Below are 26,722 nucleotides of genomic sequence, written 5' to 3'. Positions count from 1 at the left end.
TGCTTTAGAGAAGAGGAAGAGTTGTTGTAGTAGAGTGTTGTTGTCATGTTGTCATTTTACACTAGGCAGCTTCACAAACGAGGATCAATTCAACGCTGGATTTGCACAAAAGATTAACATGACGACACATGCTAGTCGATGAGTTGAATCAACTCCACAGCAACTACATAAATTTATCCACTAACCATTCAGAAATGTCCAGTTGCATTCTAAAAGTTGTAACTACTTCCATCATTTTGGCTGTGTGAGATTCTTCAGCTTTGTTGTTGTTGAGCAACCGAAGCGCGAGCTGTTAAAGCTCCGCCCTCTTCTGGAAAGGGGGCTGGGAGCAGCAGCTCATTTGCACTTAAAGGGACACACACAAAAACTGTGTTTTTTCTCTCTCACCCAAATAGGGGCAAATTTGACAAGCTATAATAAATTATCTGTGGGGTATTTTGAGCTGAAACTTCACAGACACATTCTGGGGACACCAGAGACTTATATTACATCTTGTAAAAGTGGTATTATAGGTCCCCTTTTAATGGTCTCTTATCTACATTTTTTAATAGAAAGTGAAAATTAGAGTTACTGTAAATTTGACCTTTCTGTGTTTTGAGTGTGGTAATCAATATATATTGTTCTTCTTTTGAAAAGTTATGGAAATACAACAACAGATTTTTTCTTTTTCTTTTTCATGTTGAAACAAATGGAAACAAAAATGATATTTGCTATGGTCAACCATTTACTTTTATAGAAGTTTACCATAGAATACAGTAAAAACAGTAATATTGTGAAATATTACAATTTAAAAATAACTTCTATTTTATTATATTTTAAAACTATTTATTTTTGGGGATTGCAAAGAATCTATAAATATTAACAAAGATCTTTAGTCACTTGATCAATGTAATGCATTTTGTTTGCTGAATAAAAGTATTAATATCTTTTAAAAAACAATCTTACTGACCTTAATATAAACATGGAATTAAATTGCCAAACCTGGAATGTGCCCATGATGATTAAACCATACTTTGAAACAAAATTACAGAAGCACTGTTGTGAAATGATCACAAAATGCAATTTTCTATAGCCATTGTTTTATTGAGGACATGCAAACCATGCACAAAAATGAAAAACAAAAAATATATATTTACAGAATGAACACAAGAAGGTAGAAAAGACAATCCACTGATCGTGTTCTCTCAGCTTCACTGACCTTCACCTTCAGCTCTGAAATATCTCACCAAAATTACAGTACATCTAACATGGAGTATTCCAGCAAATACTGGTTAAGACTACAAAAGACTTGTTGCATTACAGGAATATAAAACTCAAAAGAATTAAAAACTTTCATCTGGGTTCAAAAAGTGACTGTTCCTCACAGTAACACATTGGCATGTGTTTGATTTATAGATTGAGAGCACCAAATGTCTTAGAAACATACAAAAAAATGCATCGATTGCTGTATCCGTGTGATGAGTCTCAGCTCGATGACACCTTACTTTTCAAAACTAACTGTAAATCGTAAAGGCAGTTAGAAGCAGAAGTCTACAATCCATTTTTTGCTCTATTCTCAGATACGACATTGACAAACCTAACGATAACGGTTTCTTTTTTTAATATCTTAGCATTAAGACCATCAGTAGGTAGTTCTTGATTTCTTTTTTAAAGCACAATGACAGAGCACAGCCTCTTAAAGGTGAAGTATGTCATTTTTGCAAGTACTGGTGCAGAAAACACTTGCCCTTTAAACGTCTCGTCGCAGGAGGAAAGCACTGGTTCAAAGGCAGCACTAGAATGAGATCCATTCAGTGGTTCACAAACACACAACAATCACTAGCCGTCTTTACGCCATCAATGCTACGCTAAAGCAGAATGGATTCTGGGTGACTCTGATCGAGGAGCATGCTACATTATGAGTGAGTCTGACCAGAAAAGGAGGAGGCAGATTACATAGTGAATATGAATTCATGGTAAGCTATATTGAGTTGCTGCATAGCCTATTGGGTCATGGCGAGTGTATGGATTATTGGATTAAGTATTTGCATGAGACAGGTAATATAAAACTGGAAGCCGAAGGAGGCGGAACTGTTGTTGTTGGATCCCCTGGTGGACGAGGTTCATGAGAGGGATGTGATATTGGAACGGCCTCCAGGAGGCGCTACGATCCTCTGCGCCGTACGCCGGGGGATGTGGTCATCCATTTGAGTGCCTTTGAGTAAAAAAAAGAAGGTTGAAAGTTATTGCTGTATTTGTTTTAGTTCTGATGCAATGCACAGAAATGGCTAATGAAAGCACGTCTGCATGAGCTCCAAATGATGTCCACTTGATTTAGGTCACAGAGACTCATATTATACATAGAGGGTTTTTTTCAGCAGCGTTTGTTCTGGGAGTATTTTTTCAATCTTTTTTTTTACATAAAGACTTTTTAAAAAATCTTCAATAAAAGGTTCAACGCCATGAACCAAACCAAGGTCCAAGATGAATCATTATATTAAAATATATACATATATATACACACACAAACACACACACTGTACACAAACACACATATATATATATATATATATATATATATATATATATAATTTTTGATATATATATATATATATATATATCAAAAATTAATATATATGTAATATATATATATATATATATTACATATATATATTAATTTTTGATATATATATATATCAAAAATTAATTTACATTAAAAAAGTTATGCTGAGATCATAAGAAAACTAAATTGTTTTTTCATGTTTTTGAAACATGAAATCTTTTTGCTCGGCAAGACTGCATTTATTAGAAAAAAGTAAAAACAGTAATATTGTGAAATATTATTAAAATTTCAAATAACTGTTTTGTTATATATATATATATATATATATTTGTGATGAGATCTTTACTGTCACTCTTGATCAATTTAATGCATCATTGCATCATTGTAAAAAAAAATAAATTGAACCAAAACTTTTGAATGGTACTGTACATATAATTTTTGAACAGTAGTACAATTAGATAATACTGTAATGAATATATATATATATATATATATATATATATATGATTAGTTAATACTACACTATAAACAAAAAATTTAAAAAGTGAATAAATTATTAATATAATCAATATAACCAACAACAAATGTGCTTACCAGATAAAGTGAATCCAGATTGGTGCAAATTTCTGGCCGGTCCCAGTGGAGTCTTTCCTGGACATGAGGGCCCCCTAGTGGTGGGAGTGGGTGGTACAGATTTAGTCATACTGATGACATCATGGACAGGGCCATCATAGTTTCCTCTAGGAACACCACGGGCATCAGCCATCTGCAAAACAAAAGATTTGATTATGAAAGTGACCCTTAAAGTGAGTCTTTTTTAACTTTAAAAGTCTGTGAGGGTGTTAAATCTGTTATTCGACCCCTGGGATGAGTGAGTCAGTATTTATAATCACACACAGACATTCTTACCCTGCCTCGAGCCTTGATTCTCTTGTAGACATAGTCGGGATAGGCTTTTCTAGCGATGAAGCGGCCTGAACCTTCTGTCACATTGAGTTTCCCGTCCTCGAGAACGATCCTGCCCTGACTGATGACCACTACAGGAAAGCCTCGGCACTCCATTCCCTCAAAGATATTCACCTCCACTGTCTGCGGCAGACACACAGTTCAGAATACGGACAGACGAGTTTATATTTCACGTCCAAGGGTTTAACAGAATTCTCTTCAGTTCAGACAGAATTGTACTGTAGAACAATTCCCACTCTAAATCAATAGCTGAAAAAGTACAATTATGTTGGATAAATAATAACATTGTTAACTGTGTTTTTATTTTCAGTTTTCATACCAGGTTGTGAGATTTGGCAGAGAAAGTTTTCGTCTCCTTGGTGTTCCAGATTACAATGTCGGCGTCAGATCCAACAGCGATCCGGCCTTTCCGAGGATACAGGTTGAAGATTTTTGCAGCGTTTGTGCTTGTTACTGCAACAAAATCATTCTCGTCCATTTTACCTGTGGCCTATGTGACAAAAAACATCATTGTTTGTAGTGTTGGAGTATATAATATGTTTTATTTATCCGAAACATGAGGAAGACCTACCACAGCTTTGTCCCAAACGATGCTCATACGCTCCTCGATGCCGTTGGTCCCCTCTGGGATGAGGGTGAAGTCGTCTTTTCCAACAGCTTTCTGTGCCGTTGTGAAGGTGCAGTGAGCACTGCCTGTGACCTGAAGATCTCCACTGAAACAGTTCAGGAATTGCAATTGTCAAATTTAAAAAAATCGAATGTAATGTAATATAGATAGATAGATAGATAATGAAGGATCACACATGTATATCATCAAGCCCTACTGATGGACACATTGAATGGAAACACTATCTTGCTGAAAATGTTACTGAACAGCTCCACTGGCTGATATTTGGCATGATTTCTGCTGCTCACCAGGACAGCAGTGAATTGAGGTAATCCGGAGTGCTCGTGTCCGGGCTGAGAGGAGGAGACATGACAAATGCAGCAGCTTTGGCCCAGTTTTTGCTCCAGTAGTGCGATCCGTCTGTGCCAAGGCTGGCTGCTATTGGTTCCCCATAGATGACCATGCCTGAAAATGAATCAGAGCACAGTTATTTACTGCCTCTTCTCATGGTTTTCTTTGTGTTTCCGTTAGTGTTTTAGAGCAGCTCTATCAACAGTCGTACCCTTTTTCCTAGCCTTGGCGATGACATCAGCAGCAGGTTTGCTCATCACCTTGGTGATGTAGAGAGGGCAGTTGGCCTGTTTGGCAATGGTGATGGCTCGATACACAGCCTCGGTCTCCACCTGCAGAACAACAGTATTAGTAATGCAGATAGTAGAGCAGATTAAGAATTAAAGTCAACACAAAATCAAAATTGACAATTCTTTTTTTTTTTTTTTTTTTTATGGAATATTGCAGTATTTATTATAAATGACTTATTTGTGCACATCTTCTTCTTTTTTTTAATTCATGTGCCCTCATAATCTCTAATAATAACTTCCCCTCCCTCTTGCAGCAACATCTCTTCTCTGATGATGTGTTTATGAGGGCGGGGCAACCTGTCACTCACATGAGATCAAACCAATAGCAAACCACAACCATCTAACCATCCAATCAATTCCCCATGGACAACATCAAGTCCCACCCTACATATTTTTCTTGTTCAAAAAGCCATTTCACTTGGATATGTATCACAATAGGGAGGAAAAATACTCAACTTCCATTTCATGCTGACTTTAAAACAACTGTATATACTTTTTTTTAACCTTGAAATTTGTTTCAAAATCATTCTGATGGTACACTTTTATATCCGAGTATATCAGAGTGAAACAGCTTCTCGGACAAGAACAAATTTAGGGCAGGACTTGATTTTGTCCATCGGGAAATGATTGGATGGATAGATGGTTGTGGTTTGCTATTGGTCAATCTCATGTGAGTGACAGGTTGTCCCGCCCTCGCGCCAGTAAACATGTCAGAGAAGAGAAGAGATGTCGCTGCAACAGGGAGGGGAAATTATTTTGAAGAAAGATTTACATGAACTTTGAAAACATAACAATGTTCACAGATAAATCATTTATAATACCGCAATATTATAAAAACAATTGTCAATTTTGATTTCATGGTGACTAAGACTAACCTCCTCTGGGTGGCTCAGTACGTGTCCCTCTGGGCCAGTGATTCCCATATCCAAAAGCTTCTTCTGTTCCTGCGATTATAAACAAAACCAACAATGCATCTAAGTATGGAGGAAAATACGGCTGGACGGAAAGAAACTGGTATATTTTATAAAAGACATTATTGAAATGCATTAACAATCGAAGACATCTAGATTAATGGTAATTAATGGTAGTTACCTCATCAATGATGTCACCGTTTTCAGCATGAACCTGTGCAATGGCCCCCAGTTCTCTCATGGCACTAAACATCTCATAGATCTACAGACACAGAGAGTGGAAATAGGATCTAAAAACATACATTGCTGTTCAAAAGTTTGGGTCAGCAAGACTTGGTTTATAGAGTTGGATTATAAATTCAGAAAGGAGGTCACATGACCGACAAACCTGCGTATCAGAGCTCTGATACTTGTCCTTATAAGCCATGAAGATTAGGAATGAGTTGACCCCTAAAATGAAAAACAGAGTTGTGTTTTTATAATGTAATATATCTTTCTAGAGCCGAATGCTAAATGTGTTTTTATTTGTGTAAAACAATCAAAAAATAAGCCTAATAACTCAGAAAGCAAAAATATCAAAGTCACACCTGAAATCTCACATCACCTTTATCTTTGACCAGAGACTCCAGCTCCTCAAACAGACCATCATGCCAGCGAGTGATGTCGATGTGCAGAGAGTAATCGCAGCACGACCTCTTCTCTGCCATATCCCTCCACTGGTCATACGCTGCCAGTAAACTAGAACCCGGTTCAGGCACAACATGGTCAACTAAAGGAAGTGAGCAAGACGAGCAGAGCATACTGATGAAAAACATAGACTCCTGTGTTAAAGTCACCATGAAATCAACATGGACAATCCTTGTTTTTTTTTTTTTTAAAGGGGTCATGAACTGCGTTGTTTTATTGTTTTATAATGTTTCCTGGGGTGCACTTATAATGATAGTATGCTTTTTACATCAAAAAATGATCATAATTTAGAAATAAAAGGCATTTTTCCTACCCTGATTTTAGCCCTCTGATCTGAACGTTCTGTTTTAAGGGGCGTGTCTGCAGTGAGACTTCAGTGTAAACACCCACTGCTGTGATTGGCTAACATCATTGCAATATGAAATAGATAAGTATTACTCTCTCGAACACTTTAGCACGTTTTTACTATTACAGCTCTCAAGGTTAACTAATTGTGACATGTTGATTATAGCACTACACTTAAATCTATGGCATTATATTTAGAAAGGTTGCAGTGATGAACATTGTAGCCGATCACAGATATGTTGTTGAGCGCATGAAAGCAGTGATCTCGTCATTGCAACTCAATTTCTGCACACTAATGAATGCTAATCATAATTAAAAGTGCAAACGTGATGTAAGAGATTCGTTGAATAAAACGGGAGTTTTGGCGCAAGTCCAGAACTCAGTCACTGATAAAGTTGCGCTGTTTGATTGACAGCTCCAGCGACTGTAAAGGGAGCGTTCTTTGATCGCTTTCTATATATAATTTAATCACTGTTTCATCCTACTAAGAGAAATAACGTGAAGTTGACGCCAAAAACGTCTCGTTTGGATATTGTGGGATTTGTGACGTCACACAGGCAAATACATCTGCATATGACTGCCTCCAGAGCAAGACATCGACAAATAGTTATACATCATCGCATTATAGGCCCCGCCCACCGGTGTTCAGTCACTTAACGGCTGACACACTTGCCTACACCGGATGTGAGAGTCGCGTCACGTCAAAAGCAAATACAACCCATTATAATCACTGATGCTGTCTACACTGGATACAGTATAAAGATGCGTGTTCAGTTTCTGATGTACTCCACGCATTTGAGTCTGTCGACAACAGGACAAATGGAAGAGTAAAGGAACGTTTGATTTGACGCGTCCTGTTTAAACAGCTCATTTCTGTAGAGACTTCAGAAGGATACCAGCATCAGGAACAAGTGAATGGTTTATGGATCTCGTCGGAGGATTATATGTTTGTTCGGAGCATTTGGCTGCAGATTGTATTGTAAATGAGGCACAGTGTAATGAAGTTCACAAAGAAACTTTTGTTGAAAGATGAAGCAGCAACTGTATTGGATCTGACAGCAGCTGCATCATAAACCACAAGTAAATTATTTTATGTTTTAATATGGATATTTTTGTCAAAACACCTACTCATGTGCAATAACAAGTGGCCGTTGATACTGTTTCCTATGCAATGATGTTGCAATGATAAGCCTTAAAGAAGCCACGTCCTAAAAACAGATCATTTTAGACAGAGAAATGAGGGTTGAAAATAATCGTATATATTTTGTGCAAAAACTTTATTAACATTATAAGTGAGCATCAAGGAGCATATTAAAGTAATAAAAAAAATCCATGTCATGATCCTTTAAATGCTTGTGGTCATAAATGGGTAGTTGACAATATTTTAAGCAATGACAGCAGTCTGAGATGCTATAATACAGCAAAAATAGAATTATGCATGCCAATTTTATGAGCTGCTTATAACTACATGGATTATTTGTATTCATTTATTTTATGATTATTAATTTATTTTACAATGGTTGTTTTAAAGCAGAGGTTTGGGTGAATAGACTTTCAATGAAGAGAAAAAAAATCTCTTAGATTGCATTAAAAATATCTTCAGTTGTGTTTCGAAGATGAATGGTTTGGGACGACATGAGGGTCATGAGTGATGACAGAATTTTCAACTTATGGTGAACTATCCCTTTAAATACAATTCAAATAAACAATGCAAATGCTGTAAAGGAGATATTTCTCTGTCCTAAATAACAGTACAGTGGCTTGTCTAAGGAAAGTTTAGCAGAAGAGAAGAGAACAGACAGTGACAGCGCTGTGACCCCAATTTATATGATTTTATGAGACTCGACAAGCTCTTACGCCCTAATACTGTACAACACACACACACACACTTCTTTTTTACCAGAGACCCTCCCTTCTGTACTCAGTAATGGCTTACTGTTTCCACTCTGAGTTTAATGATCTGATAACTACTGTAAGTCTTCTGCTGTCATCTTCTCTGTACATTTAAGATGTTGATGTAATGACATACTGATCATGGTGGTTCCTCCTGCCAGAGCAGCACTGGTGCCATGATAGAAGTCGTCTGCCGGGGTCATGCCCAGGTGAGGGGCCTGGAGGCAGGTGTTAACATCGATGCCTCCTGGGATCACAATGTGCCCATAGGCATCCACTGTCTTCACACCAGAAGGTACGATGAGGTTCTCGCCAATCTGCCTGTCAGTCAGAATAATAAAAAATAAACATTTCTTGTGATGTTCCTCATTTGTAAGTGGCTTCAGATAAAAGCATCTGCTAAATGAACTGAATGTAAAATATATTATAATGCAATCAAATATACACTGCTGTTCAAAAGTTTGGGATCGGTGGGAACTCTCTTATGTTCACCAAGGCTGCATTTATTTGATTAAAAAAAAACAGTAATGTTGTGAAATATTATTAGAAAATAACTGTTTTCTATTTAAATATATTATAAAATGTAATTTATTCCTGTGATCAAAGCTGAATTTTCAGCATCATTACTCCAGTCTTCAGTGTCACATGATCCTTCAGAAATCATTAATATGCTGATTTGCCGCTCAAGAAACATTTCTGATTATTATCAATGTTGAAAACAGTTGTGTTCAATTTTTGAATAGAAAGCTCAAAAACAGGATTTATTTGAAATAGAAAGCTTTTGTATTTCAGCTTTGCATCACAGGAATAAATTACATTTTAAAATATATTCAAATAGAAAACAGTTATTTTAAATTGTAATAATATTTCACAATATTACTGTTTTTTAAAATCAAATAAACACAGCTTTGGTGAGCATAAGAGACATCTTTTAAAAAAACAAAAACATTAAAAAAATCAAACTTTTGAATAGCAGTGTAAGTATATGCAATATACTATATTCAGATTTTAAAAATAATGAAATCTTACTTAATGGTTCCATCTTCAATGTAAACATCAGCATAAAATGACTGGTCATCATTTACGATTTTTCCACCTTTAATGATGAGTTTATCACTCTGTGGAGAAAAAGAAGACATAAAACATGACTGAATTTAAAGTGGGTGCCACCACAGATTAACATTTCGACATCATTTACTCATCCTTCCATGGAACATAAAATAATTGAGACTAAATCCATTTGCATATGGACATTTAACATTTTACTTTTTAACAGGTTTGACATTAGACACCAAGAATTAGTGATGGAAGTTCAGTGTCAAGATACCAAAAGCATCATTATATTTAACTTGAATTTCACTGAAACTGTGCTGACCCAGTTCCAGAGAGCTTTGGTTGTAGATTTACAGTGATTTCAAAGCACTAGAGCACAAAGAGCAGTTTAATGCATGCAAATCCTCCTATGCAGCGCTCTTTAAGGAGCTAATCAGAGAGATTATATCACTGAAAAACCCAGACAGAGGTAGAGAATACAAAAGAAAGATAACCGGCAACTCCATTCATCTGTAACAACACTTTTCTGTTTACTTCATTATTCATGCATGACTGCTGTAGTTTTGCATGAATGCATAGCGAGGAATGGTACTGACACTTTTCTTTTTGGACCATTTCTGATGAGTCCAAATCATAAGCCCAGTTACAGGAGACCACCGCATTCAGATGAAGCAACGCCTGCTCACTCACCCCTGCCATGGAACTATGCCAGGCAACTGGGCTTGTTAGGGCACCCAGGCATGAAACATCATTCGCGGCGCTGTTAGACAATGCCAACCTCAACTCATGGCAGAAACCTAACTCTAAACAGACAGGGTGCAACCCACAGAGCTTCACTTTAATGCAATGTGACACTTCATGGGCGGCCCATCATTGGCACTGCCAAAATCCCTGCCGAGTATTTCCGATTCTGGGCCACAACGTTGCTTGAGGAGAGACGAGACAGACAGCAAGGGGTCTAGGATGTAGTGTGCACCACCAGGACGACCCTTCATGTTACACTACAGTATTGAATATACAGGGCTTTTAGTAATGAATTATAGGATGAATGAATATGCAGTTATTCTCAGTTATTTGCAACATTTAAAACAAAAAAACAAATGCAGATGTTTTCAAAAGTCATGCTGAGTAAACATGTTTCACTGCCTTTAATGTGGGTCAGACAGGGGACTCTAGCGGTCAGGCTGCAATGCCAAATTGTGCGGAATGGAATTGGATCCAGTTTGGCAGAGTTAACAGCGCTCTTTCCCGGGTTTTCTCGCTTCTGCAGTGCACATAGATGAATCCTTGCTTATTAACCCTTTTATTGTATATAAAGCCATTATATTTGGTAAAAAATGCACTATAATAGAACATTACTTTTGTTAATGGAACCAGACATGGTCAAGAACATATAAACAATAAAGCAAATTTTTTTATATATAAAAAATAACTATGATAGGGTACCTGGCCCCTTTGTAATTTTCCTCCTAAAAAAAGAAAAGCAAAAAGTACACCATACTGACTGTAATGTTATAAAAAAAAAAAAGAATGCTGGTTTAGAAACAACCCAAGTTGGGCTGAAAATGGATAAACCCATCAATTGGGTTGTTTTGGCCCAGCGGTTGGGTTAAATGTTTGACTGCTGGGTAGTTTTATTAACCCAACTATTGTTTAAAAATTACTATATGGCTGGCTTAAAATGAACACAAAATAGGTTGAAAATTAAACATCAGACATAATTACTAGGCAACAACAATAATCAAAAGGTGAACATTTATTAATAAGCAATTTAATAAATGTATTGTTGAATTATTTTCATTAAACTTGTTAATAAATGTTCATTTATTAAACATATTAATACAAGTTAATTTCCAGCATATTTTGGGTTCATTTTAAGCAAGCTATACAGTGATTTTTAAACAATAGTTGAGTTAAATAAAACTACCCAGGAGGTTGGGCAAACATTTGACCCAACCACTGGGTTAAAACAACCCATTTGCTGGGTTTGTCCATTTTCAACCCAACTTGGGTTGTTTTTAACCTAGCATTTTTTAGAGTGTACAATGAAAACCTGTTACTTTAATCACATTTTATGACAATACATGTAATTTCACTGTAAAATAATGTAAAAAAAAAAAAAAAAAAAAGCTGTAAAAATAAATAAATAAACCTTATTTACTGAGAATATTTTATGTTTAACAAGGCAATATGTATACATTCATGGCAAAATATTTAAAAAGCAATGAGTTAATGAAATTACATTTGTTTAGATTTTTTTTTTTTTTTTTTTTGTTTCAAAAAAAAATAAAAAAGATCTTATAATACAGTATTCTGAACTGTTACTTTTAATGTAAAGTGTGTTTTTGTATTTTGTGCGTGAAGTCTTAATGTAATTATTGACTACAATTTGCTGGAGAGGCCAATTTAGAAATCATTATGTGGCCTTTCATTGTGCTGTCTGTATTATAAGCATATTTTACTGCAACAAGCATATTAACATGTCAACTGAGATACACTGACATATAATGATATATACAGTCGTTACATTGACATAATGACATATAATTGTTAGAACTGTAAAACAGGTTTTAAATTCACCAAAAAATGCTTTCCATAATGCTTCCAGGGGCCAGGGCTCATGGGCAGGGCCCCCATTCACACGTCTACAGGCCAGCGAGAAGAGATCTGAACGCTCGCGACGTGCGTGTAATTCTGACATTTTGCGCAACGTGCGGAAATGGAGCAGCGGTTGTATTACTGAACATATAAAGCCAAAAATGCGTATTTTCTATTCACGAAGAAGTCATAACAACCGGTACCGATATGAGCCGACATGAATGAATGAAAGACACAATGGACATGAGAAACCGGAATTAGCATCCGCCATGGCAGCTTAAACACTGAACCACAGACCCCCGCACAGCGTTTTCATCTACAGTGCATTTGTCACATCATTAAAAGCATTAGTGCAGCTCTTAAATGTTTACCGGCTTCCCGAGCAGTGTTTCGAGGACAGCAGGTTGTTGCCGGCGGCGGCTCACCCATGACTGCACAATAAAACCACCATCATCCTCCTCCTCATCATCACTATTTCTCCGTTATGCAGCCAGCAAACATTCACCGGTGGCCTCGGGTTTTAATCGCTAACATTTCTTACCGTCACGCGAGGGTTGTTCTTCTTGCCTTGGAAAGACATGGCACCGGTCTGGGAGCGGCTTTGATTCTCGAGGACGCGAGCGATGGTGATGATGATCGAATCTGTGCTCACGTCAGAATAATGCGCAGCGACTGGGCGCGAGGACGGATGTCAGTATTCGGGGTGTAATTTAGTTTAAGATTACCGGGGTTCAATAGTCACAGTAGACAAAAGCCCTCCAGACCCCCCACCCTCTGTCTGTGTCTGCTCACCATCTGCTGCTTTACTATTCACACCTCATCCTGCACACTCAGGGGCGAGGCGGAACCTTCAGTGGCCAGTGAACATGCACAGTTCTTAAAATAATAAAAACAAAATATTTCGGACTTTCACAAATGAACTCGTTTAATAAGAAAGTAGTAAGAAAGTGTGTGTTACTCTTTGGACAGGTCAAAGACTCAAATGCATGTATTTAAAAATGATAAATTAATAAATAAGTTTTAAAAGTGTGATGTTTTATTCTTGGTCGCAATCTCAGAAAATCGTTCAACTATGGTAAAGTATTAGGGTAAATTTAACTCGTTGATGCACAAATTACATCACAAAGACAACATTTAAATATATATAATTTTGCCCAGTGATGTATCTGTCCACTGCATTAGAAATAAAATATTTCAGTCTCAATATGAATAGACAACCATTTTGTGTTTTTTATTTCATGGTCAAAACGTGCCTGTAGAAATCTGTAACCCTGTCTTATTAATGTAATGTTGTACTTCTGTTACCTGTTAACCTTCCAAAAAAGCAATAAAAACATAGTAAAAAAAAAAAGAAAAAAAATATTTCAAATAAATTAAAACAGTTCATAATCATCCATGCTGTTTTGAAAGCAAGCCGAATGGTTAAAATAACTAGTAGACACTATTTTTTAAAAAGTACATTTTTTTAATTTGACATGACTATATATATTATATAACCAAGCATCTGAGTGAGTCTGATTTATATTAGCCTATATTATTATCTTATTAGTGCATTATGTACTAAATATGACTTATACTTTTATAAAAAAAAATATATATATACTTTTTTATAAAATATACTTTTAAATATAAAAAGCTTTGAGACAAACATGATGTAAACTTGAATTAAATGGCTACCAATTTAATATAAAACTGCAGTGAGAGCTTCATGATCTACACATTAACAGAGACAGTTGAAGTATATGTGATTACCTCTCGTCGCCCGTTATGCACGCGACTGGGTCCGGTGGGGTAAACGAGGGTCTGACCCTGTGAACTGCAGGACGGGGTGGGCTGTGTTCGGTTCGGAGGTGTTTGACTCACGCTGGTGAAATCACTCACGCTCGACGTGTCGCTGAAATTGTCCCTCTGATCGTCCACTCGTCCCCGGGGGTTTCTCCTGGCAGAACTGGGGCTGTACGACTCAAAATTCAGGGTTTTATTCTCATAAGCTCCTTCGATGTTACAGAACATCCCCCCGAACTTCACCCGGGGTTTAGGGCTGTCGGTGCCCAGTCTGGACAACAGGGAACCCTGGTCATCATCCGGTGGAAGGAGTCTTCTCTCAGTCATGGCTCACAGAAGAAGTGGGAAGCTTGTTAGAAGAATCTTTGGACTAGTGTTCCATGAGTGTCAGAGGCTGAGAGAGCGACTGTCATCCGCGCAGGTGCTGTTATAGGAGCTGTCCAGAGAGGCGTGGTGCTGAAATCCTCCAGTCACTGGATCAGGACAGACACGAGCGCTCCCTCGAGATTAAGGTAAATCGATTGTGTTACAAACAGTCCAGTTAGAGAGAATCAATACAAAGTCCTGCTTCTGAATCTGACTCTTTAGATAATCTCATTCACAAAAGAGTGTGAGAAGAGTAAGAACAATATTCCTCTCCTGCAAACGAGTGGAAATCAAAAGTCAATATCAAGTTTCACGGGTAAAACTCATATGAATATGGGAAAATGTATATTTGAAATGCTAAAATTGCTATCTATCCATCTTTTAGTCCCCTTCTATCTATCTATCTATCTATCTATCTATCTATCTATCTATCCATCTTTCAATCATCTATCCCCTCTATCTATCTATCTATCTATCATCTACCTATCCATCCATCCATCTATCTATCTATCCATTACCTATCTATCCATCAATCCATCTTTCAATCATCTATCCCCCTCTATCTATCTATCTATCTATCTATCTATCTATCTATCTATCTATCCATCCATCATCTACCTATCCATCCATCCATCTATCCATTACCTATCTATCCATCAATCCATCTTTCAATCATCTATCCCCCTCTATCTATCTATCTATCTATCTATCTATCTATCTATCTATCTATCTATCTATCTATCTATCAATCATCTATCCATCCCCCTCTATCATCTACCTATCCATCCATCCATCCATCCATCTATCTATCTATCACAAAATCGGCTGGAGTTTTGCAGTACAATTTTTTTTTTAAATCTTGATTATTTTAGCATTTGTAGAAATATGAATTAATATGAGGTCATAAAAAAACAGCATATATAGTGATACAAAAATATGAGTTAGAAAAATGTTTGTTTTAGATCACACTACAGGACACTCTTGTCATTAACATGTTAGTTAACATGAATTAACAACGAACTTGTACTATTTTTATGTAAAAGCAACGGCTTCAAAAGTAAGTTTTAATAATGAGTTATTTATCCATTCTGATCCTCCATCAGTGATTTATCAGCTCATGTGTTGCATTAGGAAAATGTGTTGCAATTCATGTTAAACAGACAGATGCTAAATCTACCAAGTGCATGCAGATGTCGTTCACAGTGTGTCTGGTCTCATCTGTGCATGTGGAGATCTGGGAAAGTCCATCTGGAGGGTTGAAGATGTTCCCAAAGGACAAGGAATCCTGGCCCATATGCTGAACGCCTCTGGGAGTGAATGCGTTAAAACACTTTACAGACAGAATGGGTCATATAAAAGCACAATAGCTGAAGTCTAAGAATAGCCTGAGGAAAGAGGGTTTGCATTTCATCTAATCTAACAGATACATGATTCACCTCTATTCAGACCTTTTTACATGCACATGTGGAATCTAAATGGATCCATAAAATATATTGTCATACTGTGTAATATCTCAATTATGAAAACTATAAATGAATCGACAGTCACAGACACAATCATGAATTTTAGTAGGAAAGTGCATGTGTGAATAAACTAAACATGATTTCCATATCAAAACTCTTTCTAAATTCACATCATGTAGCAAAAATGTTTTTTTTTTTTCCTGCATGTTTTCTAGTTAAGGAGTTTAGCAGGAGCTTCAAAGGCCATGATAGTAAAAGACATCTACTTCTCATTTCCTTATTTCTGAAAACACAAAGGACTCCTGGGTATCTGTGAGCCACAGCCCATATTCCGGAGCATTCCGCTTTCTGGGTTTCTCTTTGATTGTAAGGCAGTGGCATTTCTTAAGTCGCAGATGTAACAGAGTGAGATGGAAGAACCAGCCTGAGGCGGAAAACCTAGATTTTACCACTATCTCTCTCGTCCACACCAGAGCTGAATTTTAGCAGACAGAAAAGTATATGAGCTCAGCAACATGGCAGGTTCATAAAACACTGAATTAGTTTCTAAAGTCTATTAGTTTAGTTTCTAAAGCAACAAACTCAGTTGATCAAGTGTGTACTAGACCTCACTATTGCTTTAAAAATGCAGAGAAAATCTTCATTAGTAATCATTTTAAAGGGTTAGTTCACCCAAAAATGAAAATTCTGTCATTAATTACTCACCCTCGTGCCGTTTTACACCCGTAAGACCTTCGTTCATCTTCAGTACACAAATTAAGATATTTTTGTTTAAATCCTACATAGGGAGCAATGACATTTCCTCTCTCAAGATCCATAAAGGTACTAAAAACATATTTAAATCAGTTTATGCGAGTACAGTGGTTCAATATTAATATTATAAAGCGACGAGAATATTTTTGATGCGCCAAAAAAACCCAAAATAACGACTTATATAGTGATGGCCGATTTCAAAACACTGCTTCAGTAAGATTCGGAGCGTAATGAATCAGCGTGTTATTAAACAATAAAAATACATGCTATTTTCGAGTATTATTAAAAAATATTTAGCCTCTGCATTTCTATATATTTATATTCCCCCAACCACTAATTACTTTGAATTACTGTCTGTATTTGACAGAAGTATACTATAAAAGTATAGTAAAATATATAATAATACTACTAGTTACAAAATAATATACCAATATTATTTTTATATAATTCTCATTCTGGCATCTCCATAGACTATAATAAGTGTCCTATTTGCAATTTTTTTGGAATTATGTAAATGTGAAAAAGTGTACCTGGTTCACTTTACAATCACCCTTACACGCACATTATAAGAAAATCATACATGGACCTAAAGTGAACCATAATCAAAAGTACAGTATATGTGCAAATCAAGCTTACCTTGAGTTTGAAGCTGTTCTCAGGCACTTATTTACCTCAGAATCCACTGCGGCACTTTATTTTCAATGAACAGAAAAAGATGCAGAAAGATTTTCTGTCTTCCTCTGAGAAATTTATTTGAAACACTGCTCCTTTACGTTAAAAAAACAAACATAATTTTAATTCCAGGATTAAACTTTCAGCTCCATTTCTAACAATGCACAAGAGGGGGGGCTAGTGCCACCACGCAAACACCAGACGTGCCACCGGGAACCAAAGCAGAGTGAGGATAAACAGTGGGAGGAAGGGTTTTAACGTAACATCTCTCATTCCATCAGGCTTCCAAAGGGAAGCAGCCTCCAGCACCACCTGCTTAGCAGGGAAAGGAGAGAGCGTTTCAATTTAAGAGTCCTTAAATTCCACACGCAAAAAGGTCACACAAAGCATAGTTCAAAAGGTCAGGAGGATAAAAATAGTTTTAAGTCCACAAGATAGACAGCACCATATTCCATTTCCATGTTCCAGAGTTGATGTGAACAGTTTGAAGTCTCGTATCAGCACAGAGGAGATCGCTGGGACCCCTGATGGCACGTGTGTCACTCCTGCTCTGATCAGAAGAACACTTGAGTGAGGCCTGTGATATCAAGAAAAACAACATTTACAGTTACAACCTAGTGACATCCATCCATCTGAACATCCCTCCATCCATCCATCCATCAGTCCATACATTAGTCTGTCCATCCTTCCATCCATCCATCCATCTATCCATCAGTCTGTCCAGTTCATCCATCCATCCATCCATCCCTCCCTCCATGTCCATCAGTCCGTCCATCCATCCATCCATCAGTCCGTCCGTCCGTCCATCCATCTCTCCCTCCATGTCCATCAGTCCATCCATCCATCCATCCATCCAATTATCTTCATTCATCTGTCCATCAATGGAGTCACGACCGAAACATGGGATGTTTTGTCAAAAATAAAGTATATTGAATTATCAACTAAGATATTATTATAGTGTTTGGTTCAATGTATGTTCAAACTAATGAATCCTTAACTTTGAAATCAGTATGATTAACTTTACGCCTTTTACAAAGAAAGACTGGATTCAAAAAACAAATCTCATAAATTACACTTGAAATATTTTTAAAATTGTAATTGTTATTGATTTACCTGTGAAAACATTTTAATAAAATAGCAAAAAAAATATATTTACAATGTAGATGTTAACAAAATCTTAATAGGTCAATATAACCCTTCTTATAAATTAATAAATTATATATTATTATTTCAGTAGTGACAAATTTGGGGAAATGAAAAATATTCCAAAACTTTCTGAAAACACAATATGAGAATTAACTGCACAGTTCCTAGAAATGTGTACCTTGGATATTATACAATTTGCATACATACAAAATTTGTGGAAATAGACCAATTTATTTTCCAACTCTGAATGGCCCATATAGAATATAAAACATATTCTGTTGCAATTCCTGTTATCTAGTGTTGTGTATGAAGCTGTCATGTATTACCAGGGTCCACTGATCTGATGACATCGTTTCCTGCTGCCTGGAAGAGCTACGACCAAAGAATGAAGGCTAAAGAAAAAAATAAAAATAAAAATAAAAACTGAACATGGGAACAAAAACAAAAGACAAAAAACAACACAACAGAACAAAGAGGAGAGAATAAACATTACCTTTAGACTGAGACAAAAATATTATTGGAAAAGGTGTTGGTGCTGACCTTGAAAGAAAGTAATAGATGCGTGGTCTATATGATTACCTTTTCTTCTAATTCCTTTATCTGTCGTTTCTGTGTCTCTATCCACTCTTCCAGCTCTTTTATCCTCTGTTGAGACAGGAAAATTGGTAGCTAACAAATAGGCAACACTAAATACTGAAGCTTCACATTTACTGCAGAAAATGTGGGTGTTTGCCTATGCAGAAGTCCTTGTCATGATGCCAGGGTGTTGTGAATGGTTTCTAAGGTGTTACTATGCAGCCTGGGTGTTTTCTGTGGTTTTAAAAGTGTTTTTATTTACTGGTCAAAAGAGCAAATATACATTTAAAATGTACATTATCCAGATGTACCAATAGATTATTTTAGAAATAAAGCATGATCTCTTCCACTTTTAATTTATGGATGTACACAGACAGGTACCGCTTGAGCATGTTGTAGCAGTTCCATCCTCTCTCTGAGTATCTGCGCATCTCGCTCTCGTAATTCACTCAAGACCTGCCTCTTCCACTGATCGACAGCTTCGCGCAGCGAATCACGGTCCTGCTCCGTCAGCATCTCGGACACCTTACCACCCGTCTCTTCCCGCTGCAACGCGTCAAACAGCATCGCCTCCAACTCGAGGATACGCTGAGAGAAACACAGAGGGGTGTGGGCCACAGATGACCAGCATTCACCACCAGGGGGCACAGGAAGACAGAACTGCATCTCGTAATAGACTAACACTCCTCTGCAGTGATCAAGAGTAAACCATATGGATTATTGGCTATGTGTGATCTCGAAAACATAATGCACAGTTCTTACCTTATGTGCTTGATCCAAAGACTGCTTTCTGTAGTCTAATTCCTCGTCTAAATATCCTTTCTGTTTGCTGAAGAGCTCCTTCGGAGGAAATAATCATTTTGATATAAAACTCTGCATTAACAAAAGTCATCCTGTTAGTGAGTAAATCTGATGAAGATTATAAAGCACTTGTCTGGGACTCATATTCACCCAAAATCAACAGGGGGAAATACATTTTAAAAATACATATTATAAATACATTAAAAATTATATTTTGCATTTAAAAAAAATGAAAATTTAAATGATCTTTACTGCAAATAAATAAAAAAAATATTATATATATATATATATATATATATATATATATATATATATATATATACACTGTACTGTATATAAGTAATAAAAACTAAAGTATTTATACATGCAGTGAGAATCTAATGAGAAACATCAATAAAATAAACAGTAAAATGTTTGGAATTTGGGGGGGAAATGTGCTTAATTATAAAAATGTCACAAAAAATAGGCTTAATTTTCTTAATTATAAAAATTATATTTTATTTTTAAATAATATATATAGTTTTCCACTCACACTTTAGATTAGGGTCTATTTCTCACTATTAACTAATTATTAATTATGACTTTTGCCTCAATACTACTTATTAATAGTAAGTAAGGTAGTTGTTAAGCTATGTATTGGTTGGATTAAGAGATGTAGAATATGGTCATGCAGAATAAAGCATTAATATGTGCTTTATAAGTGCTAATAAACAGCCAATATCCTAGTAATATGCATGCTAATAAGCAACTAGTTAATAGTGAGAATTGGACCATAAAATAAAGTGTTACGAAGTTGTTGTTTTTTTGTTTTGTTTTTTGGTGACGAAATAAGAGGAACTTATAGAAATGAAAGTGTTTAATGAATTTGGATGCATTTACCTTTTCACTTTCAATGTCCAACATTTTCTGCTGTAATGCTGATTTGGTGACTTCGATTTGCTCTAACCACTGGACACAACAGAGATGTCAAAAGACAAACACTGGCATTCATGAAATGATCAGTAGAACAGCATGCAAGAAATTCACAAGAAATAAAATAATTTTGAAGAAGACATATGGATCATACCTTCTCTGCTAAAGTTAATACCGTTCTGGCATGAATAACCACCACCTGCTCCTCATTGGTCAGGTTCTGTGCGCGTCATCCAATGAAAAGACGAGACATCAGTGACAGAAATGCGCATGTAGTCCAGACACACCCAGGCATGTGTAAACACGCACATTTACATATGAAATCAACATACACTTACGGCGTTATCCCCCAGAATATCGAGCTTCTTCATCAGCTCTGTGATCGCAATGTCCTGTAGTGTGAAAAAGACTTTAATTGAGAGATATTAAGCGATGAATCCTCCACCAGACATCAGCAGATTAGATCTGATCTGGATCACTGATAGTCTGTTTTGGTCTGATATCAGTTCCACCTGAAAAACTAAACTGAAAACTGTCCAAAATGATTTCTCAGCTGATGTGTGCTATAAACATCAACAATAACCTTGTTGTTAAAGGGATATTCCACAGAAAAATGTATTCACCCTCATATCATTCCAAAACTGTATTTCTGTCATGACAGCTCTTGGAGTGTTTGGCATGGTACTGGATATGACAAGGTTAATATGTTTGATCTTGGCGGAATAGATCTGCTATGCTGCTGCTCTTATTGCTGCTGCAGTATGGGACTTGCAATTGCCAATACACAAACACACTGCCATGAGAAAGTAAGACATACTGCTGCTGTACAATATAGCATACATGAATAACCTGTAGCAGATCTATACAGGTGGAGCTGGGGGAGGTGGAGGGTTTCTGAAAGCGTGCTGCAAACTGCTGCAGCAAACGCTGACCAAGTATTTGAAAGTTGAGCAGCAAGCTCATTGGCTACTGATATAGTGGGAACCAATCAGCTTCCTGAATCAAGCAGACTGAATTAAGGACCTATCAGCCTGTGCAGAACCTTGTATAGATTTCTTTCTTCTGTGGAACACAAAAGAAGATATTTTGAAGAATGTTGGTAATCAAACAGTTATTTTACTTTTTTTGGAAACCAAACCTGCTTGGTTTCCAACTTTCTTCAAAATTTGAAGAAACTTGTTGTTATCTGTGGCACTTTTGAATGGTTTCTTTAGTGTCTGTTTTTTCCAGATAATTGTTAACTTAAAGAATATCATGATATCACAATAGTGTTGTCACACTATATGTAAGTTGTCACAATGGGAACCTATTGTTTATTTAAAAATAATTGTTTTTTTTTCTGAAATATAAAATACTGTATGAAGTAAAAAGGCACAACATATCTGCATTGTGTTGTGTATCTGTGTTCTATGCAGTATAGCATAAAAATATATATATTTTTAAAAGGTTTAATGAGTAAAAATTATGAATAAGTAATACTTTAATAAGGTAACAATATTAAAATCAACAAAAAATTTATGAATGTATAAATATTGTTGTTATTGTATTAAAAAAACTTCAAATCTTCCTCCACTGTGACAACTTGCCCCAACCTGATAATTCATTATTAAAACCTTTTACAGTAGTTACTCCGATGTGACAACTAGCCCCGGTCTCTCTATAGAGACATGAGGCATATTGTTCAGGGTAACTCACAGTAACACCCTCGGCCTCACAGTAGATTTGTAGGGGACTCATGCCCTCAGCAAAATGAATGGTCTGGAAGTTTATGGCTGGAGATCTTCTTTCCCTTTCCTGGAGAGAAAAAAAAGAGCATCATTATTATTCTCACACATGATCTACGGTTCTGTTCCTGGAGCTGCATTAACTCAGAATCCTATGGCAACCATAGTCATTTTAATTAGAAAATAGAACATTTTCAAATCTGAATTCAAGAATTAAGAAAGAAGGTTTTTGTAATACAGTCTGTTAAATCTGTGTCTGAAATACACATGACAGATTTTGGAGTAGAAAGATCTTCAGTCAGACTCACTTCAAGCTCAAGTATTCTGAACTCTAAGAGTTCGTTTTGGTCTTTTGCATCCTGAATTTCATTTTTCAGTCGTGTCTCATCCATCTCCATATTTTTAATCTGGGAACCAAAAACATACAATGTTGGTTAAAAAAAAGAAGAAAAACTGGGAGATAACAAATGAGCTGCATTCAGAGTCTGAAAGCGGCTTCAAGAAATTAATTAACACCACTATTGAACTACTGAAAGAGGGTCATTTTTGGGTCATTCCTATAATTCAGTGGCTGTTTGGCTTTGAAACTTGAACAAAGAAGCAGTTTTTTGTCTTTAAACCAAGTTTTCCAAAGTCATACAGGTCAAACTTTAAAAACCTAAAGGGATATTCCACAGAAAAATGTATTCACCCTCATATCATTCCAAAACTGTATTTCTGTCATGACAGCTCTTGGAGTGTTTGGCATGGTACTGGATATGACAAGGTTAATATGTTTGATCTTGGCGGAATAGATCTGCTACGCTGCTGCTCTTATTGCTGCTGCAGTATGGGACTTGCAATTGCCAATACACAAACACACTGCCGTGAGAAAGTAAGACATACTGCTGCTGTACAATATAGCATACATGAATAACCCGTAGCAGATCTATACAGGTGGAGCTGGGGGAAGTGGAGGGTTTCTGAAAGCGTGCTGCAAACTGCTGCAGCAAACGCTGACCAAGTATTTGAAAGTTGAGCAGCAAGCTCATTGGCTACTGATACAGTGGGAACCAATCAGCTTCCCTACAGAGAACGATGTGATTGCAAGCAGACTGAATTAAGGACCTATCAGCCTGTGCAGAACCTTGTATAGATTTCTTTCTTCTGTGGAACACAAAAGAAGATATTTTGAAGAATGTTGGTAATCAAACAGTTATTTTACTTTTTTTTGGAAACCAAAACTGCTTGGTTTCCAACTTTCTTCAAAATATTTTCTTTTGTGTTCCACAGAAGAAAGAAATTTATACTTGATTAGAACGGCACGAGTGTGAGTAAATCAAATGTTCATTTTTGGATGAACTGTCCTTTTAAACGGTGTTATTAATAGAAACAGTTTAAACAAATGACCAATGAGATTTACTGCAATTGACCCTTTGCCGGGAGTTTGATTGACAGGCGATCTAACCAATCACAACACAAAATCTGCCGTTTTGTCCAACAAAGCAGTCAGGGGAGATAGAAGATTAACGTAGGTGGAGTTAAACTTGAAAAATGGTGTGTACTGACGTCTTTCCGCGGTTGAAACAACATTCATTCTGATGTTCATTCATGTTTATTTGATGCTAAAAATATAAAAAATTTGTGATTGGTTCACAAGGTGCTTGAACTGAGGCGCTAGCGATCTGTCACAACACATTAAAGAGCCACAAAACGATATCTATTGTTTACATTTCTTTAAAAATTAAAAAATTTGAAATTTTTCATATCAAAAGTAACCTGCTCCGTCTTGTATGTCGACGCTTTTTCAGTGTCCTCTTTGCTCCGTGACGTATTTTTCAATGCGTGAGAACATGATGTGTGGCGTGGCTTGTCAGACATAGCAACAGTAAATAAAGGGGGCGGGTCTTTGCGAACGGTCAATTGAAAACATGCTCTGCTTGTAATGTTCATCTTTCGATGAACAAAAACTGCACCCACCTTTTCTACAAGCTCTTGGTTGCGTTTGTACAAAGCTTGTTTCTCCTCAATCCACTTCATGTCCTGAAAAACGCACATAATTTGAATGCAAATTATTTGAATAAACTGATGTTAGCAGATCTTATCGTGTAAAGTCATCTCAAACTCTCTCCCAGAATCATTCTCCTTCAGTGGCATCTCTGATCCCAGAGCAATTTCAGCCAAGCGTGTAACACTCACAGCCCAGACTGATGTATGACCAGCAGCTCTCTAATCAGCTTTCACATTCTCTACACTTAGGGAATACTTTTAGGTCGCCATCATGTGTGTGTGTGTGTGTGTGTGTTGCCACAAAACCCTTTGACTTGCATTATAAGAGGCCCTCAGGTGGAAAAAAATATTAAAAATCTAAGCAGGGAGTTTAACGTCAAAGACCGCTGGAAGGTCACCGAAGACATATTTATCATCTCTGATAGAAACACCAAACGTTCCACTGCAAAAGTTTTGTATTATATTCTTTGATGTAACTACTATGTTTCCATATGCAGCCAAACGGGATCATCTCCAACTAGTGTTTAAACTGTTATATCACAATCTTTAGAAGAACCAAATGTGCTGCACAAATCCTGAAAAGTGAAGCCAAAACATTTCGACCTGCAGTATAGGTCATAAACCCCGCCCTCTCCATGTAATCAAATAGGACGCAAGCAAACCAATAAACTAAAAAAAAATCCAAATACACTTCAAATAATTTTTTTCTGAAGATGGTTTCTGTCATTTTAGGTAGCTCTTATCACACTGATGTATGTTCAAGTGTTCATTTTTCCTATGAGTTTGGTTTTAGTTAGTTATTTGATGATTGACAGCCGTGCTTGCGATTGAGTCTGTGGGAGCAATAGTATGGGCGGGAAATTTGTACCATGATTCCACCATGATTCAGGATCACTCAGGCTCCAAATGATGTCATCGGCAAAGACTGTTTCTGGGATATTTTGACTTCATTTTTCTACAGTGGAAGGAATTGGCAATGCGTCGTCCATCTTTTTTTACAGTCTATGAGTGGAAATGTACAAATACAACTGTGCTAAATGACATGTTGGAGTACCAACATGGATTCAGTTGGCAGTGCTGGTGTTTTACCTGTCCCTGATGACTCAGAACACACTCCAGATCTGCTATTCTGGTCTGGTACCGAATCAGTTCGGACTGAAGCTGCTCTCGAGTCTAAAACAGAAAACAAAAAACAGAGACATGATGTGAAGGTAAGATCGACTGTAAGGTAAGACTGAATCGGTCGTTGTCATAAATAGTTTTTTTTTTTTTTACATATTTGGCCTAGTGACTGTCGCTCATCGTGGTCAAAATAGCTTTCAAAGCTAGACACTATATTGCATCATGCTTTATTATGACATTATGTAATACTGCAAAAAGAATCATGTTCATATGATGAACTATTCAACCATCTTTTTAAGAGCTGAGATGTTGTTGTTAAGAGAGTGAATATATACATATTTTACGGCTGAGATGTTTAAATGATTTACCTTGACCTCTTTCTCTGCATCAAACGTTCCTCCCACCTGCTCCTGCAGGAGAGCGTAAGCGCGCTGAAGAGCCTGATACTCCATCGTCAGTTGACAGAATCGCAGCTCGGTCTCCTCCTTCAGCATTCCCTAAGCACAGGAAGATGACAAGTTTGTGGGTATAGTTTACAGACACGTACACACAAATACACAGAACACACACCTCTTCAAGGTCATCATCTGGTGTGCAGGGCGTTCGGTCTGTGTGGTAGGAAATGGAGGAGCCATCCGAGTCTATAGAGCCTTCCTCATCATAGCCAAAAAATGTCTCCACCACCGGCTACGGAGAGAGAGTGAGAGAGGATTTTTATATATATAGCATGTATAGAATATACAGAAGCAAAAAAAAAAGGAACAACAGTATACAGTATATACTATATATATATACAGTACTGTGCAAAAGTCTTAGGCATGTTAGTATTTTCACCCCCCAAAAAGGGTTTTAAGCCAGTTATTTATATCTTTTGCTGTAGTGTGTCAGTAGGAAATATCAGTTCACATTTCTAAACATTCATTTTGCCATTAATTGTAATAATCCAGTGAGATTTTTGAATACACAAGGAGTTTGACAACAGCCGGTTTGCTCCACATGGAGATCTGATCTCACCATTATCAAATCCGTCTGTGATGATGAAGAAAGAGATGAAACTGAGACAAACTAAATCCAGAAGAACTGTGGCCATGCCTCCAAGACGCTTGAAGAAACCGACGTGCAAAGCTACCTGTGTAAAGTGTACCTGGACAAAAGCTGTTTTAAATGCAA

General features: G+C 36.7%; 2 protein-coding genes across 17 annotated transcripts in view; both read right to left on the bottom strand.

Annotated features, from left to right (window-relative positions):
• Positions 1-1,062: 1,062 nt before the first annotated feature.
• dpysl4 (dihydropyrimidinase like 4) lies at positions 1,063-14,810 on the bottom strand. 2 transcript variants are annotated; one of them, XM_051913815.1, is made up of 14 exons: positions 13,996-14,810; positions 9,622-9,710; positions 8,729-8,913; positions 6,272-6,436; positions 6,056-6,117; positions 5,849-5,929; positions 5,632-5,700; positions 4,678-4,798; positions 4,424-4,580; positions 4,080-4,221; positions 3,828-3,998; positions 3,452-3,631; positions 3,137-3,308; positions 1,063-2,194 (listed from the first exon to the last, which is right to left on the bottom strand). In XM_051913815.1, the coding sequence occupies exons 1-14, from the start codon at positions 14,353-14,355 to the stop codon at positions 2,103-2,105; spliced, it is 2,046 nt and encodes a 681-aa protein (XP_051769775.1). In that variant the 5' UTR covers positions 14,356-14,810; the 3' UTR covers positions 1,063-2,102. The 2 variants fall into 2 exon arrangements, with proteins under 2 accessions (XP_051769775.1, XP_051769776.1); XM_051913816.1 differs by lacking the exon at positions 13,996-14,810 and adding an exon at positions 12,785-13,062.
• Positions 14,811-17,336: 2,526 nt separating this feature from the next.
• jakmip3 (Janus kinase and microtubule interacting protein 3) overlaps positions 17,337-26,722 on the bottom strand; it is a 49,609-nt gene continuing 40,223 nt past the window's right edge. For 6 of the 15 annotated variants that reach the window (XM_051913798.1, XM_051913799.1, XM_051913800.1 and 3 more), the window contains 14 exons: positions 26,123-26,239; positions 25,921-26,049; positions 25,520-25,603; positions 24,401-24,463; positions 22,750-22,848; positions 22,413-22,511; positions 21,050-21,109; positions 20,872-20,937; positions 20,685-20,753; positions 19,767-19,844; positions 19,386-19,592; positions 19,008-19,073; positions 18,755-18,820; positions 17,337-17,859 (listed from right to left, as the gene is read on the bottom strand). In XM_051913798.1, coding sequence (XP_051769758.1) covers positions 17,704-17,859; positions 18,755-18,820; positions 19,008-19,073; positions 19,386-19,592; positions 19,767-19,844; positions 20,685-20,753; positions 20,872-20,937; positions 21,050-21,109; positions 22,413-22,511; positions 22,750-22,848; positions 24,401-24,463; positions 25,520-25,603; positions 25,921-26,049; positions 26,123-26,239 — 1,359 coding nt within the window. In that variant the 3' untranslated portion in view covers positions 17,337-17,703. Of the gene's footprint in view, positions 17,860-18,754; positions 18,852-19,007; positions 19,074-19,385; positions 19,593-19,766; positions 19,845-20,684; positions 20,754-20,871; positions 20,938-21,049; positions 21,110-22,412; positions 22,512-22,749; positions 22,849-24,400; positions 24,464-25,519; positions 25,604-25,920; positions 26,050-26,122; positions 26,240-26,722 lie in introns of all 15 variants that reach the window. The other 9 variants (XM_051913801.1, XM_051913814.1, XM_051913808.1 and 6 more) reach the window with 3 other exon arrangements.

This window comes from Ctenopharyngodon idella, chromosome 12, assembly GCF_019924925.1.
Source record: "Ctenopharyngodon idella isolate HZGC_01 chromosome 12, HZGC01, whole genome shotgun sequence".
Lineage (NCBI taxonomy): Eukaryota > Metazoa > Chordata > Actinopteri > Cypriniformes > Xenocyprididae > Ctenopharyngodon > Ctenopharyngodon idella.
This window is presented reverse-complemented; position numbering and strand designations above follow the sequence as displayed.

Coding starts and splice junctions, on each gene's coding strand:
- dpysl4 (XM_051913815.1), bottom strand. CDS start 14,355: ATGACTGAGAGAAGACTCCTTCCACCGGATGATGACCAGGGTTCCCTG. Junction 4,581..4,677: donor CGCCAAGGCTAGGAAAAAGG/GTACGACTGTTG, acceptor ATTCATTTTCAG/GCATGGTCATCTATGGGGAA. Junction 3,999..4,079: donor TCGTTTGGGACAAAGCTGTG/GTAGGTCTTCCT, acceptor TTTGTCACATAG/GCCACAGGTAAAATGGACGA.